The sequence below is a fragment of the Leptodactylus fuscus genome, chromosome 8, assembly GCF_031893055.1.
Source record: "Leptodactylus fuscus isolate aLepFus1 chromosome 8, aLepFus1.hap2, whole genome shotgun sequence".
Lineage (NCBI taxonomy): Eukaryota > Metazoa > Chordata > Amphibia > Anura > Leptodactylidae > Leptodactylus > Leptodactylus fuscus.
The window spans coordinates 89,553,407-89,570,148 of record NC_134272.1 but is presented as its reverse complement, the minus strand read 5'-3'; the positions used below and the strand labels follow the sequence as shown (position 1 = coordinate 89,570,148).

The following is a 16,742-nucleotide window of genomic DNA, read 5'->3' as shown; positions in this document are numbered from 1 at the left end:
TGTGTAATCTGCAGATCTATGTGTCTCCATAGACTACAAGCAGGCCCACACATAAATCTGCTTAGGGTATTTTTAATCAAGACTATTTGCAAAGTTGCAACGAAGCATTGATAATAATGGTTGCAAATGTGTACATTTGGGGTTTTGACAAAAAAGCTAATTTTTGCAACAATGTTTCTCCGTCTCTCGCACCATATCAGGGAATTTCTCATGTCGATTGCAAACCCCGACAAAATCCTTTCCCCTCATCATTTTAATTCTCCTGCGGCCACATAAATGGAACAATAGCTGGACTCCTTGTCGGTGCCGAGACAGAGAAAATATTGCTTTATCTTTCTATATTTGACTAATATTATTTCACAGCTTCCAAATAATACGAGGCACTGTCTACTTTGTTGTGCTTTTCCCTTCTGCAGAGGACAGGCGGGGCGGTGTCTCAGGGCGAGGAGGGAAGCAGACCGCGGGGGGTGCTGTTTCTCCGGCCGCAGAGATCGTAGGTCCCTTGGCAAGGACCTGGATAGAATAACATTGGGCAGCTTGTAAAGAACATTGAGTCATATCATTGTAACAAGCGGGGCTTTGTGTGACAGCGGCGCCCAGATGTACAGCGCACTCCACTCTCCTCCACTTATTTTCTCTCTTTTCTTGTTTTTTTTTTTTGTTGTTTTTTTTTGCTAATTTGGCAGGGCAGTTGGCAGCCCCTTGGTGATGGACCCCAACAGCATCTGCAGGAAAACCAAGCGCCTGGCCGGCAAGCAGGCCGAGCTGTGCCAGACCGAGCCAGAGATCGTCAGCGAGGTGGCCAAAGGGGCCAAGATGGCCGTGCGGGAGTGTCAGTACCAGTTCAGGTCCAGGCGGTGGAACTGCACCAGTCACAACAAGTATTTTGGAAAGATCCTGCAGCAAGGTAACCAACCTCATGTCAGCCTTCCCGGAGGTGTCGAAGATTAATTGCTGGCTTGTAGGGCGCCCCTCCCCCGTCGTAGTGACTTACAGTATTTCATCACTGTTTATATCTGACCCCGGGCTGGAATCATTCTCACTATTTCTGGAAGTGTCTATTATTATATTATTATGGTAATTATGAGCTGGAACAGACGGCGGTGACTCAGGATGAATAGGAAAGACAATAAGTGATAAACAATATACGAAACAACCGCTTATATAACAAATCCCTAAATGTATTATCACTATTATTAGTGCTCGTGATCACCAATGTGCGGCTCGCCAGCTGTGCCAACACCTCCCCATGCCCTGACAGCCTGCAGTAGTAACATCGGTGCCATACACCATATACAATGTAGCTTTAGCTAAATAATATTGTAACAACAGAATATCAGCAGCACAATGGAGCTCATCATATAACAATATGGAGGATGAGGAGATGTAGTGATATCAGATAAGGAGTGCCGGGGCCAGGGGGCTTAAATGGGGCCAAAGTTTTCTCTTACACATAAGGAGACCTCAATACAATAAATGGAAAATGGTAGATGGGTGGGGGTTTGGTATAGATTTTCCTTTGGGTGCAATACAATACAATAATGCACACAGTGATGTCACAGTACAGAGATAATACACACAGTGATGTCACAGTACAGAGATAATGCACACAGTGATGTCACAGTACAGAGATAATACACACAGTGATGTCACAGTACAGAGATAATACACACAGTGATGTCACAGTACAGGATAATACACACAGTGATGTCACAGTACAGGATAATACACACAGTGATGTCACAGTACAGGATAATACACACAGTGATGTCACAGTACAGGATAATACACACAGTGATGTCACAGTACAGGATAATACACACAGTAATGTCACAGTACAGGGATAATACACACAGTGATGTCACAGTACAGGATAATACACACAGTGATGTCAAAGTACAGAGATAATACACACAGTGATGTCACAGTACAGAGATAATACACACAGTGATGTCACAGTACAGAGATAATACACACAGTGATGTCACAGTACAGGATAATACACACAGTGATGTCACAGTACAGAGATAATACACACAGTGATGTCACAGTACAGAGATAATACACACAGTGATGTCACAGTACAGAGATAATACACACAGTGATGTCACAGTACAGAGATAATACACACAGTGATGTCACAGTACAGGATAATACACACAGTGATGTCACAGTACAAAGATAATACACACAGTGATGTCACAGTACAGGATAATACACACAGTGATGTCACAGTACAGGATAATACACACAGTGATGTCACAGTACAGAGATAATACACACAGTGATGTCACAGTACAGGATAATACACACAGTGATGTCACAGTACAGAGATAATACACACAGTGATGTCACAGTACAGAGATAATACACACAGTGATGTCACAGTACAGGATAATACACACAGTGATGTCACAGTACAGAGATAATACACACAGTGATGTCACAGTACAGGATAATACACACAGTGATGTCACAGTACAGGATAATACACAGAGTGATGTCACAGTACAGAGATAATACACACAGTGATGTCACAGTACAGGATAATACACACAGTGATGTCACAGTACAGAGATAATACACACAGTGATGTCACAGTACAGAGATAATACACACAGTGATGTCACAGTACAGGATAATACACACAGTGATGTCACAGTACAGGATAATACACACAGTGATGTCACAGTACAGAGATAATACACACAGTGATGTCACAGTACAGAGATAATACACACAGTGATGTCACAGTACAGAGATAATACACACAGTGATGTCACAGTACAGAGATAATACACACAGTGATGTCACAGTACAGAGATAATACACACAGTGATGTCACAGTACAGAGATAATACACACAGTGATGTCACAGTACAGGGATAATACACACAGTGATGTCACAGTACAGGGATAATACACACAGTGATGTCACAGTACAGAGATAATGCACACAGTGATGTCACAGTACAGAGATAATACACACAGTGATGTCACAGTACAGGGATAATACACACAGTGATGTCACAGTACAGGGATAATACACACAGTGATGTCACAGTACAGAGATAATACACACAGTGATGTCACAGTACAGGATAATACACACAGTGATGTCACAGTACAGAGATAATACACACAGTGATGTCACAGTACAGAGATAATACACACAGTGATGTCACAGTACAGGATAATACACACAGTGATGTCACAGTACAGGGATAATACACACAGTGATGTCACAGTACAGAGATAATACACACAGTGATGTCACAGTACAGAGATAATACACACAGTGATGTCACAGTACAGGGATAATACACGCAGTGATGTCACAGTACAAAGATAATACACACAGTGATGTCACAGTACAGGGATAATACACGCAGTGATGTCACAGTACAGAGATAATACACGCAGTGATGTCACAGTACAGGGATAATACACGCAGTGATGTCACAGTACAGGATAATACACACAGTGATGTCACAGTACAGAGATAATACACACAGTGATGTCACAGTACAGGATAATACACACATTGATGTCACAGTACAGGATAATACACACAGTGATGTCACAGTACAGGATAATACACACAGTGATGTCACAGTACAGGATAATACACACAGTGATGTCACAGTACAGGATAATACACACAGTGATGTCACAGTACAGGATAATACACACAGTGATGTCACAGTACAGGATAATACACACAATGATGTCACAGTACAGGATAATACACACAGTGATGTCACAGTACAGGATAATACACACAGTGATGTCACAGTACAGGATAATACACACAGTGATGTCACAGTACAGGATAATACACACAGTGATGTCACAGTACAGAGATAATACACACAGTGATGTCACAGTACAGGATAATACACACAGTGATGTCACAGTACAGGGATAATACACACAGTGATGTCACAGTACAGAGATAATACACACAGTGATGTCACAGTACAGGATAATACACACAGTGATGTCACAGTACAGAGATAATACACACAGTGATGTCACAGTACAGGATAATACACACAGTGATGTCACAGTACAGAGATAATACACACAGTGATGTCACAGTACAGGGATAATACACACAGTGATGTCACAGTACAGAGATAATACACACAGTGATGTCACAGTACAGAGATAATACACACAGTGATGTCACAGTACAGAGATAATACACAGTGATGTCACAGTACAGAGATAATACACACAGTGATGTCACAGTACAGAGATAATACACACAGTGATGTCACAGTACAGAGATAATACACACAGTGATGTCACAGTACAGGGATAATACACACAGTGATGTCACAAAACACTAATAATGTTGCCATAGACCTATAAAGGACACATGATGCAGAGTAATACATATGATAGTATTATTTTAGCACTCCGTGTTAGTAGTAGTTTTGCACCGTACAGTTCTATTATATAATAATTATTTGACAGTATTTCGGGCACTATATGATATATTTTGGTATCATTTAGGCATTATGTGGCAGTATGACAAGGGCACTACACAGTACTATTATTTAGGTATGGTATGACAGTAATAATTTTGTATGCTATGGTGTATTGTTTATTAGGCGCTGTATGGCAGTATTATTTATGCACTATGAAACAATATTATTTAGGCACGGTTTGCTAGAATTATTTTTTTAGACACGACATAGCAGTATTATTTTGGCGTTCTTTGGTGATACTTTTTAGGGTCTGTGTGGCAGTACTATTCTTAGGGGGAGTTCACACGGAGTTACGTGCCGCGAGATTTGGCACGTAGACGCCGCAGGACCCTTTGCATTTATTCACGGCCGCAAACTAGCGCGGTGCATACGATCCCCGCTCCCATTGAACTCAATGGGAGCGTGTACGGCACGCAAAGGGTCCCGCGGCGTCTACGTGCCAAATCTCGCGGCACGTAACTCCGTGTGAACTCCCCCTTACACTGTTCAGCACTATTATATAGCCATTATTTGACAGTATTATGTTGGCACTATATAGTAATACTATTTAGACTCTATATGATAGTATTATTTTGTATTCTGTGACGGTATTATTTATGCACCGTACAGCACTATTATTTAGGCACAGTTTGACAATATTTTGAGCACTATATAGTAGTATTGTTTATGTACTATATGATAGTATTATCTTAGCATTCTGTGGAGGTATTATTAATGTACTGTTTAGCAGTAGTAATTGAGTACTGGATGGCGGTACTATTTAGTCACCATATAATACTATAATTTGGGAAATGAATGAGAACAGATCTCCACAGTTTATGCTGAGGGGGTCTCCTCAGATCTGGACCCCTCCCTAATACTATTGGCACGCTACTGGGCATCATTACCAAATCCTGTTCCCCATAGAGATCAATGTTCAGACTGATACAGATTCTGTTTTACCTTGAGTAGCGGTGACATTAGACTCACCCTGGGCAGTAGTACTGGACACATCAGGGTGGTCTATCCTAAATCTGTCCAGTAAAATCCTTTAAGGAGAGGGTTTCACCTTTAGGTTCAAAAGTCAATTATTAAGACTTTACAGATGCGAATCCCAAATGTCTGTGATGTAGAAATGATGGGTGAGAGTCCACGACAGACACCTCTCAGTGTCCTCCGGGATGTCAACTGGGCCAAGATGGAGCCCACAAGAGAGGAGCGCCACACGCCAGATACTTGTAACCCTTCCTCGGGGGATCAGTAAATCACACGGCAGACAAGAAAACATTCTTTTTCTTTATTAAACCCGCACATTGTCTTGGAGCATTCGTAATTACTTCATTACACCGGGGGAACATGTCTAAGCAGTAAAGCCGAGGACTTATGTAAAATGGAGCAATAATCGTATTCCTGCCTGCAGGGAAGAAAGACGCGGCAGGGAGGAAAACTCCAGAAGTGCCGGCAGCTCCTGCATCCAGCTCAGGACAGAAGTAACCTTGGGATTACTTTGTATCAATCACATATTATGCTCTAGTCACATCCAGAGCTGTACTGAAAATGCCTGGATGAAATTCCATAATGCAATGTACTGTTTTGCAAGACGCCTAATGAGAAGACGGCCACTGCTGTATTTAAAGGAGTTTTTTAGGATTTACATATTGATCATCTGTCCTTAGGCTCGGCCATCAAGTTGATGGGGGTCCAAGCACCAAACACAGCGCAGTACATTGTATAGTGGCTGTACTTGGTATTGCAGCTCAGTCCTAGTTAGGTCATGTGACTGGTGAATGTGACATCACTGGACCATAAGGCGGTGGTAGTAGTACGCACCTGAGCACCACTGCCCCTTCAAGGAGCTGCTCTGCGGGGGACCAAAGTAGATATTAGATATTCATGACCTCAATATTTAATTCCCAGAAACCCCCCATAAACACTACATTTCCCAGCATGCCAGTCAGCAGGACATGTTGCTTCTAATAGGAAGAAGCGAGGGACATTGAGATCTTGAGAATAGTGAATACAGCTCTAGATGGGAATGTACCCTGTTTCTCCAAAAAATAAGCCCTACCCAGAAAATAATCCCCGATCTAGTATAGACAGCTCACTACGAGTTACAAAGCAGCAGTGCAACTCTCTGCAGGCACCATATAGCCATCATATACACTAATACATTATGAATGGAGATAAATAAAACCTCCATCCAAGGGTTTATTAAGGATACCATGGACCCCGGGCTGTTCAGAAAGCTTAGTTCCTCCGATCCTTGTGACACAATAATGTCCCATAGTGGCCCTCTGCGCAGTATAATGTTCCATAGCAGCCCCCATACAGTATAATGTCATCTCCACAAACTATAATGTCCCATAGTGGGCCCCATACTGTATAATGTCTTGTTTTTGTATGTCAGTGGCCCCCTACATACCGATCTTGTCTTCTGTACTGGGATCATTGGCATCTATGTATATAATGTGTATAACCGCCTATATACTGGTGTTGCCTTGTGCGTCGCACCGCGTGGCTTCCTCGTTGCAGACGCCTCCTCACTGCTATTTCCACATTTAGATGTAATCAGTCTCCACTGAACATTTTTTCTTTTATTTGACGGACATAAAAAGTGAGATTGTAAAGTGAGCATGATGCGAATGGAATGTCCCTGACGCCTTCCTATACGTCTGATCCGTGAGTTATAACTTTGCCTTAGGGGACCTGCTGAAGGATTCCTCAGAGACTGCAGACCTTATGGAGAAGCTGTAGAGCAGCCACTGCCAACCTGAGGCTTCCCAGCTATTGCAAAACTACAAATCCCAGCATGCACGCTAAGCCTCTGCCAGTCAGTCCGAAATATTCCAACCGATAGGATACTTTGTGTTCTATGTAGTGCAGGACCTTAGTGGGCAGGGCAGGACGTAGGTCCTGCACCACACATAACAAGTCACTTCACTTTGGCATGTTCTCCTACTAGCGCTCCCTCATGTTACTGATCTAACTCCCATTATCCAGCGCTCCATAAGATCTATAGTTGGTGTCTGCAATAATTTACTTTAGTGGAAATGAAATAGGACATTTTGATATGACTCTTATTATTGCTTCCAATGACAAATGTTCCGGGTGTCAGCACAAGTCATGGTTAACTGCGCCCAATAAATGCGGCTGGATACGATCGTCATTAAATGTCCGGGGTAAGCGATGAATCCGATCGCCGTAATTGTCATAGACGTTCATTCATATTTGGAGCGATGTGACAGATCCTATTGTCTCCAGAGGACGGGCAGGGCAATTATTAGGAGATGAAATAAGTCTAGCGATGCCTCTGGCCGTATCCCATTACCCCCTCTGTATATTGTGACTGGCAGCGCCCCCTCTTTGGCAAAACTGTAAAATACAAACTTATGAACATTGGCCAAGAGCGGAAGACTGATAGCGTAACACGAGGAGATACAATTTGCTACAGTTTAGTTCCGAGCTTGTATAATATGTATCATTTCCAGGGGCTGATTTGGCCTGGAAAATATTTAGGAAATTATTGGGATCTAAACATGGAGCTAATGGTTGGTTTTATTCCTTGCAGATATCCGGGAGACGGCCTTTGTTTACGCCATAACAGCGGCCGGGGTGATCCACGCGGTGACACAAGCCTGCAGCATGGGCGAACTGATGCAATGCGGTTGTGAAGTGACGCGGAACTGGGCGCCACCGCCGCCTCTTGCTATTGGACCAGGGGCAGATGGATCCGCGTGGGAGTGGGGAGGCTGCGGCGATGACGTGGAATACGGCTATGAGAAGTCGCGACAGTTCATGGATGCAAAGAGGAAAAAGGGGAAAAGTGACATCCGAACCTTAATCGACCTTCATAACAATGAAGCAGGAAGGCTGGTAAGGATTCTCTGCAGTAAAAGCAGAAGTACAGAAAGTAGTAACAGAACCTCAGTTGGAGATTCTTACAGTAAAGGCTACAATTACTTCTGACAAGACACGATGGGACTTGTAGTTCTATAACAGAGAGAGATTTGCTGCGCCAGTTTGTCAATCTATATAACAATACACATAGGTTGGTAAGGATTCTCTGCAGTAAAAGCAGTAACATAGAAAGTAGTAACAAGATGGAGATCCTATAGCTCCCACTGTTTCTGAGAAGACACAATCTGTCTTTTTATGACTTTTAGTTCTACATAGAAAAAATTGCAATTTATTGACGACAAAATTTTGGGCAGTTTTACAGTGAGTTCTGTGTACCCATGTTGATCAGATGTTCGTGGCTTCTCCTAGTAGCATCATATTTTGTTGAAGATTATTAGAAAACATATCTGTTTTCTTCCAAAACAGTGCCGCCCCTGTTCCCAGGTCGTGTCTGGTATTGCAGCTCAGCACCATTCACTTTAAGGGAGGAGAACAGCAAAACCAGCCGCAACCTATGGACAGATGTGGTGCTGTTTCTGGAAAAAAAAAAAAAAAACAGCCATGATTTCTAATCCTGTATATACAATTCCTTGACTTCTTAGGTAGCCACTGGTCCATCCTTTTGCCCCACCATCAATTAAAGAGGCATGTTGTGGCCTACAGGGGGAGATATAACAAGTTGGGTATTATTTGTTGGTCTACTGATTGTTTATGCCCATTAATTGTGCCCTGGTCATATAGAAGTACAAGTCCCAAAGTCCATATAGCACATGGTTCTGTTGGTGGACTGTGCTGCAGATTCTGCCGCTTTATACTGGTGACCCGGAGGGCCAGGCTTCAGCTCTGACCTTCTAGCACCATAGTGCAATCCCCACCCACTCTGCTAATCCCCCCCCCCCCCATGTAGCTGTAGTTTCTGTGCAATATCCCTTTAATTACATCAACAAGAAGAATAGAATTTTGCTCCCAAAAATGTGAAGTGCCATATAATATGATGATTTATGAGAATAGTCTAGGCCGGGCTGTCTGCGCTCATTCTCCGCTGTCACTCACAGCTACTGAGGAGCAGGGAGGACAATGGATTTTGGCGTTGTGCTCCGAGACCTGTGGTTTCCTATCCAACATCATCAGAAGTATTTTAATTAAAGAGCGAAGAGAAGGAAGAAGCTCCATGAATCACGAATTAATGAGCAATGAGCGATGGATCAGGGAGGCAGAGGCAGCCGTGTGGCCCTGGAGAATTCCTGGGGGTGGTGGGTTTTGCCTGCAGGGGATCCAAGGTGCATTCCATGAGAGAAGCATCTAGGTGTTATCTCACCAATCTATCTCTGCACCTCCTCCCTGTCCTCTCCATCTCTCACTCCCTTTTTTTCTGTGTCTTCAGCTTAATTTACATTTGATTTTCCTATACATTAACACATATGTACAGCATAACACCGTATATACTGGGCAGTTATGTTTAATATATAGATAAATATAACCTACAAAGATCTGAGTCACACCATATATACTGAACATTGTATATTACTTATTCCGTACAGATCCTGTATTATACTCCAGAGCTGCGCTCACTATTCTGCTGGTGCAGTCACTGTGTACATACATTACATTACTTATCCTGTATTATACTCCAGAGCTGCGCTCACTATTCTGCTGGTGCAGTCACTGTGTACATACATTACATTACTTATCCTGTATTATACTCCAGAGCTGCGCTCACTATTCTGCTGGTGCAGTCACTGTGTACATACATTACATTACTTATCCTGTATTATACTCCAGAGCTGCGCTCACTATTCTGCTGGTGCAGTCACTGTGTACATACATTACATTACTTATCCTGTATTATACTCCAGAGCTGCACTCACTATTCTGCTGGTGCAGTCACTGTGTACATACATTACATTACTTATCCTGTATTATACTCCAGAGCTGCGCTCACTATTCTGCTGGTACAGTCACTGTGTACATACATTACTTATCCTGTATTATACTCCAGAGCTGCGCTCACTATTCTGCTGGTACAGTCACTGTGTACATACATTACATTACTTATCCTGTATTATACTCCAGAGCTGCGCTCACTATTCTGCTGGTACAGTCACTGTGTACATACATTACATTACTTATCCTGTATTATACTCCAGAGCTGCGCTCACTATTCTGCTGGTACAGTCACTGTGTACATACATTACATTACTTATCCTGTATTATACACCAGAGCTGCGCTCACTATTCTGCTGGTGCAGTCACTGTGTACATACATTACATTACTTATCCTGTATTATACTCCAGAGCTGCGCTCACTATTCTGCTGGTGCAGTCACTGTGTACATACATTACATTACTTATCCTGTATTATACTCCAGAGCTGCGCTCACTATTCTGCTGGTGCAGTCACTGTGTACATACATTACATTACTTATCCTGTATTATACTCCAGAGCTGCGCTCACTATTCTGCTGGTACAGTCACTCTTCAGTACTGATTATGACCAGTAGGAGACTAGGAAATTCCAATAGATATTCCTTAGCCAACAATGTTGTAATACCTCTTAAGGCCTCTAGGGGAACAATGAGTTTGCAGTCCTGATTACAGTCATTAGGGGGCTAGAGAATTCCACTGGATTTTCCCTATGGCGGGCTGTGGATCTTCAGCAGATTGTCCCCAGATATGTTACTTCTGCACCTGACTCCATGTTCCTCTCTTCCCATTCGCACACTATCTCCCTGTAGACCTGATTTTCCTAATCACATGAAGTGCTAGCTGTCTCCACTCGCTGTCAGCGCCAAGCTGTTGATCTGCTGACACATTGCTTTAATATTCCACAGTCAGCACTTTGCTATTCCAGAACACAACCGTTCCAACATGTGGCTTCTGCTACCATCTAATTCCTAAAATAAATCGCCATTTCCTTATTGTTTATTATGTTTGAGGACACTTGAAGTAACGGGAAATGAATACTCCCATCATCCGAGGTGGCCGAAATCCTCAATGCACTGGAGGCTGAAGTCATAAACCCTCATGAGCGGGGGCACAATCTATAGGATTCCATGGAAATTTCCTGACTTTCCATCATATGGATACCATGTATCACCGCCAGATGTTAGCTGTCAGCAAGAAGTGTCGCACTAGTTCACAGCACAGCAAAAAATGAAGAGACCTTAGGCAGAGGTCCCGGAGTTCGGACCCCCGTGATCACAGCGCTGCCTGACATTATAGAAGGGGAATAACCCTGTAATGTTCATACAGCACTTTTCTCTCCGCATGTTTCTTGCGGAAACCACACGGACCCCAATATAGTCTATGGGTTCTGCAGGTTTCCTTGGGTAACCAATTTTTTTATTCCTATAGGTTTCTGTTAGAGGGGTTCCCCAACAGAAACCCAAACACAGATGTGAATAGGATCTTACATTTTACCTGAAATGATACATTGTATCAGACTGGTGTCCAAAGGCTGTACCAGATACAATTGTAACAAATTCTATCGATATCTATCTATCTATCTATCTATCTATCTCCTATCTATCTATCTATCTATCTATCTATCTATCTATCTCCTATCTATCTATCTATCTATCTATCTATCTATCTCCTATCTATCTATCTATCTATCTATCTATCTATCTATCTATCTATCTATCTATCTCCTATCTATCTATCTATCTATCTATCTATCTATCTATCTATCTATCTATCTCCTATCTATCTATCTATCTATCTATCTATCTATCTATCTCCTATCTATCTATCTATCTATCTATCTATCTATCTATCTATCTATCTATCTCCTATCTATCTATCTATCTATCTATCTATCTATCTATCTATCTCCTATCTATCTATCTATCTATCTATCTATCTATCTATCTATCTCCTATCTATCTAGAGAGGAGCTCCCTGTGTCTTGTGTATTATTCAGACAGTGCAGATTCTCCTTCTGTAGACCTCATACTCTTATGCTGTATAACATCACCCCACAGACCTGATACCATTTTGTCTAGATACAGTTTGAGTAACGACACTTGGCACTGTACCCGAACCCCTCCAGGCCGTCAGATTTGCAGGTTGAGCATTTATATGTCAGGATAATTGTAGGTTCGAAATGTTTCGACTTGTTTGACTGATAATATATATTGTGCAGGGATCCAGCGTTCCAATGTAAAGGATAGAAATCTATATCTCATTGCAGTAACGTAGGCAAGGAAACAACCGGGGGCTACAGTAATAGGGAAAAGTCAAGAGCGCCCCCTGTGCTCGGGACCAGAGAGAAACTGTAGTCAAGGTTCTACAGGATTATGTCTTAGTAATCATGGCATCTAGAAAGCATAACTCTAAAAAGTGATTATTCATTTATAGGGTTCCTATAGAATTAACCAACATAAAAAGTGCAGTCACTGTGTACATACATTACATTACTTATCCTGTATTATACTCCAGAGCTGCGCTCACTATTCTCCTGGTACAGTCACTGTGTACATACATTACATTACTTATCCTGTATTATACTCCAGAGCTGCGCTCACTATTCTGCTGGTACAGTCACTGTGTACATACATTACATTACTTATCCTGTATTATACTCCAGAGCTGCGCTCACTATTCTGCTGGTACAGTCACTGTGTACATACATTACATTACTTATCCTGTATTATACTCCAGAGCTGCGCTCACTATTCTGCTGGTGCAGTCACTGTGTACATACATTACATTACTTATCCTGTATTATACTCCAGAGCTGCGCTCACTATTCTGCTGGTACAGTCACTGTGTACATACATTACATTACTTATCCTGTATTATACTCCAGAGCTGCGCTCACTATTCTGCTGGTACAGTCACTGTGTACATACATTACATTACTTATCCTGTATTATACTCCAGAGCTGCGCTCACTATTCTGCTGGTACAGTCACTGTGTACATACATTACATTACTTATCCTGTATTATACTCCAGAGCTGCGCTCACTATTCTGCTGGTACAGTCACTGTGTACATACATACATACATTACATTACTTATCCTGTATTATACTCCAGAGCTGCGCTCACTATTCTGCTGGTGCAGTCACTGTGTACTTACATTACATTACTTATCCTGTATTATACTCCAGAGCTGCGCTCACTATTCTGCTGGTGCAGTCACTGTGTACTTACATTACATTACTTATCCTGTATTATACTCCAGAGCTGCGCTCACTATTCTGCTGGTACAGTCACTGTGTACATACATTACATTACTTATCCTGTATTATACTCCAGAGCTGCGCTCACTATTCTGCTGGTACAGTCACTGTGTACATACATTACATTACTTCTCCTGTATTATACTCCAGAGCTGCGCTCACTATTCTCCTGGTGCAGTCACTGTGTACATACATTACATTACTTATCCTGTATTATACTCCAGAGCTGCGCTCACTATTCTGCTGGTGCAGTCACTGTGTACATACATTACATTACTTATCCTGTATTATACTCCAGAGCTGCGCTCACTATTCTGCTGGTACAGTCACTGTGTACATACATTACATTACTTATCCTGTATTATACTCCAGAGCCGCGCTCACTATTCTGCTGGTACAGTCACTGTGTACATACATTACATTACTTATCCTGTATTATACTCCAGAGCTGCGCTCACTATTCTGCTGGTACAGTCACTGTGTACATACATTACATTACTTATCCTGTATTATACTCCAGAGCTGCGCTCACTATTCTGCTGGTGCAGTCACTGTGTACATACATTACATTACTTCTCCTGTATTATACTCCAGAGCTGCGCTCACTATTCTGCTGGTGCACTCACTGTGTACATACATTACATTACTTATTTTGTACTGATCCTGAGTTACATCCAGTATTATACTCCAGAGCTGCGCTCACTGTTCTGTAGTCTTTAGACTTGTATATTTATATTTTCCATATCTTGTCTTTCTGCAGGCTGTAAAGAACTACATGAGGACGGAGTGTAAATGTCACGGTCTCTCCGGTTCCTGCACGCTCCGTACCTGCTGGAAGAAGATGCCTCACTTCAGGGAAGTAGGAGACCGACTGCTGGAGAGATTTAATGGAGCCTTTAAGGTTATGGGAGGGAATGACGGCAAGACGATTATACCGGTGGGGCACAACATCAAACCTCCTGACAAACAAGACTTGATTTATTCCGCCGACTCTCCTGATTTCTGCCAAGCAAACCGAAAAACCGGTTCCCCAGGGACGCGGGGTCGTGTTTGTAACAGCACCGGTCTGGACGTTGGGGGATGCGACCTGCTCTGTTGCGGCAGGGGGTACCGGGAGGAGACTGTGGTGGTGGAGGAGAGCTGCCTGTGCCGCTTCCACTGGTGTTGTGTTGTAAACTGCAATAAATGCACTGTCAGAAAAGAGCTGAGTATGTGCCTATGAGAGGGACGGGGAAGAGGAGGGAGCCCCGGAACGGCTCTCGTCATACGGAGGCACCTGGACGTCGACCAAAGACTGTGGCATAGACGCCCCCTCTAAAACCAAAGCTGGTTGACTAACGTGACATGGGAAATATGTCAGCTCTGAGACTGGACCGGTCACATAATTGTGCCTTATAGCGGATGTATATGGATACGTTTCAAGGGCGCGTCCTCAAAAATGACTCAAAGGGGCAAGAAAAGCAGTATCATGTTATAGATAATATATATATATATATAATTATGTATGTAAATGTATACACAAAAGCGTCATATGGTATTGCCACAAAATGTTGAGCATGTAATCCTGTGGAATTGTCTTCGAGATTTGCTAATGGGGAACCTACACTGGCCCCGACACCGAGGAGCATCTCCCCCATGAAAACAGAGCCAGATTCCTTCTTCTGCTCCTAAATCTGCAATGTAGGGGTCACCAGAGACCCATCTGTGCACAACCAGATGAGGGGGCGACATGGGGCTAATGTTTGGTCTCACCTTGGCACTATAGGAGGTTCCCAATTTCTTGTAGGGTCTTTCCCATAAGGTGGCCATAGAAGAACTTCCATAGTGAGGTATATGGAGGGATTGTTCGACTCCAGGGGGTCCGGCAGTGACTTACACTGTACATGTGTATGAAGGCCGGAGGAGCTGGGAGCAATGCTGGTCTAATGTGCATGCCCAGCCTTAGTCATGGCCGCCATTTTTGGTTGGTAGGTCAAACATATCAGCTTACTATCACAGCCAGTCCATAGGGTCAGCACAAAAACTCACTTAGCCCCCAACTGTCCATGGCAGCCATCAGATGTCGCTCCTTTGTGGTAGTGGGCTCATAGAATGTCCAGAAGGACTGCGAAATGTTAATATTAAAAGGATATTTCACCTTCATGTTGGATCCAGCGGCATCTCCACTAGGATAGCTGTGACCAGCGAGACACTTCTCCTTGTAGGGCCACCATGTAATAGAAGGACGTCTTAAGTCCTCCAGAGCAGGAGCCACTGTTACAGGGTGTGTTTTTGTAACATTTAAAGGGATGTTTCCATCTTGTAAAGTGAGGACATATTGCCAGGATACGTGATCCCTTTATGATCTAGGGCCCTAAGAATGAAGGGACCAAAGCACTCGCTTTAAGTCTTGTCTCGTCCACTGCTCTCCTGGGTAGTTCAGCACCGCTGTGCAGTGGGTCTGGCTGCAGTTTGGGAGCGCTGCTGTGGAGGGAAAACTGTGGAGACGCAGCCTAAAACTGTGAGGTCTCAGAGGTGAGACACCTGGTGATATGTTGTCACTTTACTAGATGGGAACAGGGTCAGGTTAGCCCATCAGTGTAACAGGATCCTCCGGGGGGCCAAGGCTCTAACACAGCAATGGTCCAGCAGAAGACGCCCACATGTGAAGGGTACTACGGTCCATTATCAAGGGGATGTTGGAGTGGACCCCCAGAATCATTTTATTTGTTGGTCTGACACTGGATGGGAATATCCCTTTAAGACTGAACATGATGGACATCGTTACCGGCGTGGGCTTTCAGCAATCTTCCAGTCCTCCGGTGAGCTGAGCCGCCATCTTTGGACCTTCTAGCCTCAGAGCCCCTTTCTATATACTCAGCACTTGTTCTCCAGGTAAGGGGTCTGGCTCAGAGATCGGTCACTGTGACATCTTCCATCTTAAATGTGAAAGATAAATTTTAAGCATTTGCCCTTAATCTTCCAATCTGAGAGCCCGAGGGGTTGGTCTGGTTACAGCAGGGGCATCCTTATTAATAGGGGGGATCTCTGGTTTCATGACCTTTAATTGTACCATGAAAATGTCTGCAGCTTTCTAATTGACTTTGTGCTCGAATTTCTCAAGACCTCTGCTTGCTGTCAATCAAATCCGGAATCCGAGAATGGATTTGCACCGCACGGCTCTGACCATACTGGCATCATGGCC

At 43.2% G+C, this 16,742-nt stretch overlaps 1 protein-coding gene across 1 annotated transcript; it reads left to right on the top strand.

Annotated features, from left to right (window-relative positions):
- The first annotated feature begins 693 nt into the window (after positions 1–693).
- On the top strand, positions 694–15,016 carry WNT6 (Wnt family member 6). Its single transcript, XM_075284637.1, has 3 exons — positions 694–907; positions 8,044–8,348; positions 14,319–15,016. Exons 1-3 carry the CDS (start codon positions 709–711, stop codon positions 14,778–14,780), a joined length of 966 nt encoding a protein of 321 aa, XP_075140738.1. The 5' UTR covers positions 694–708; the 3' UTR covers positions 14,781–15,016.
- Positions 15,017–16,742: the final 1,726 nt, after the last annotated feature.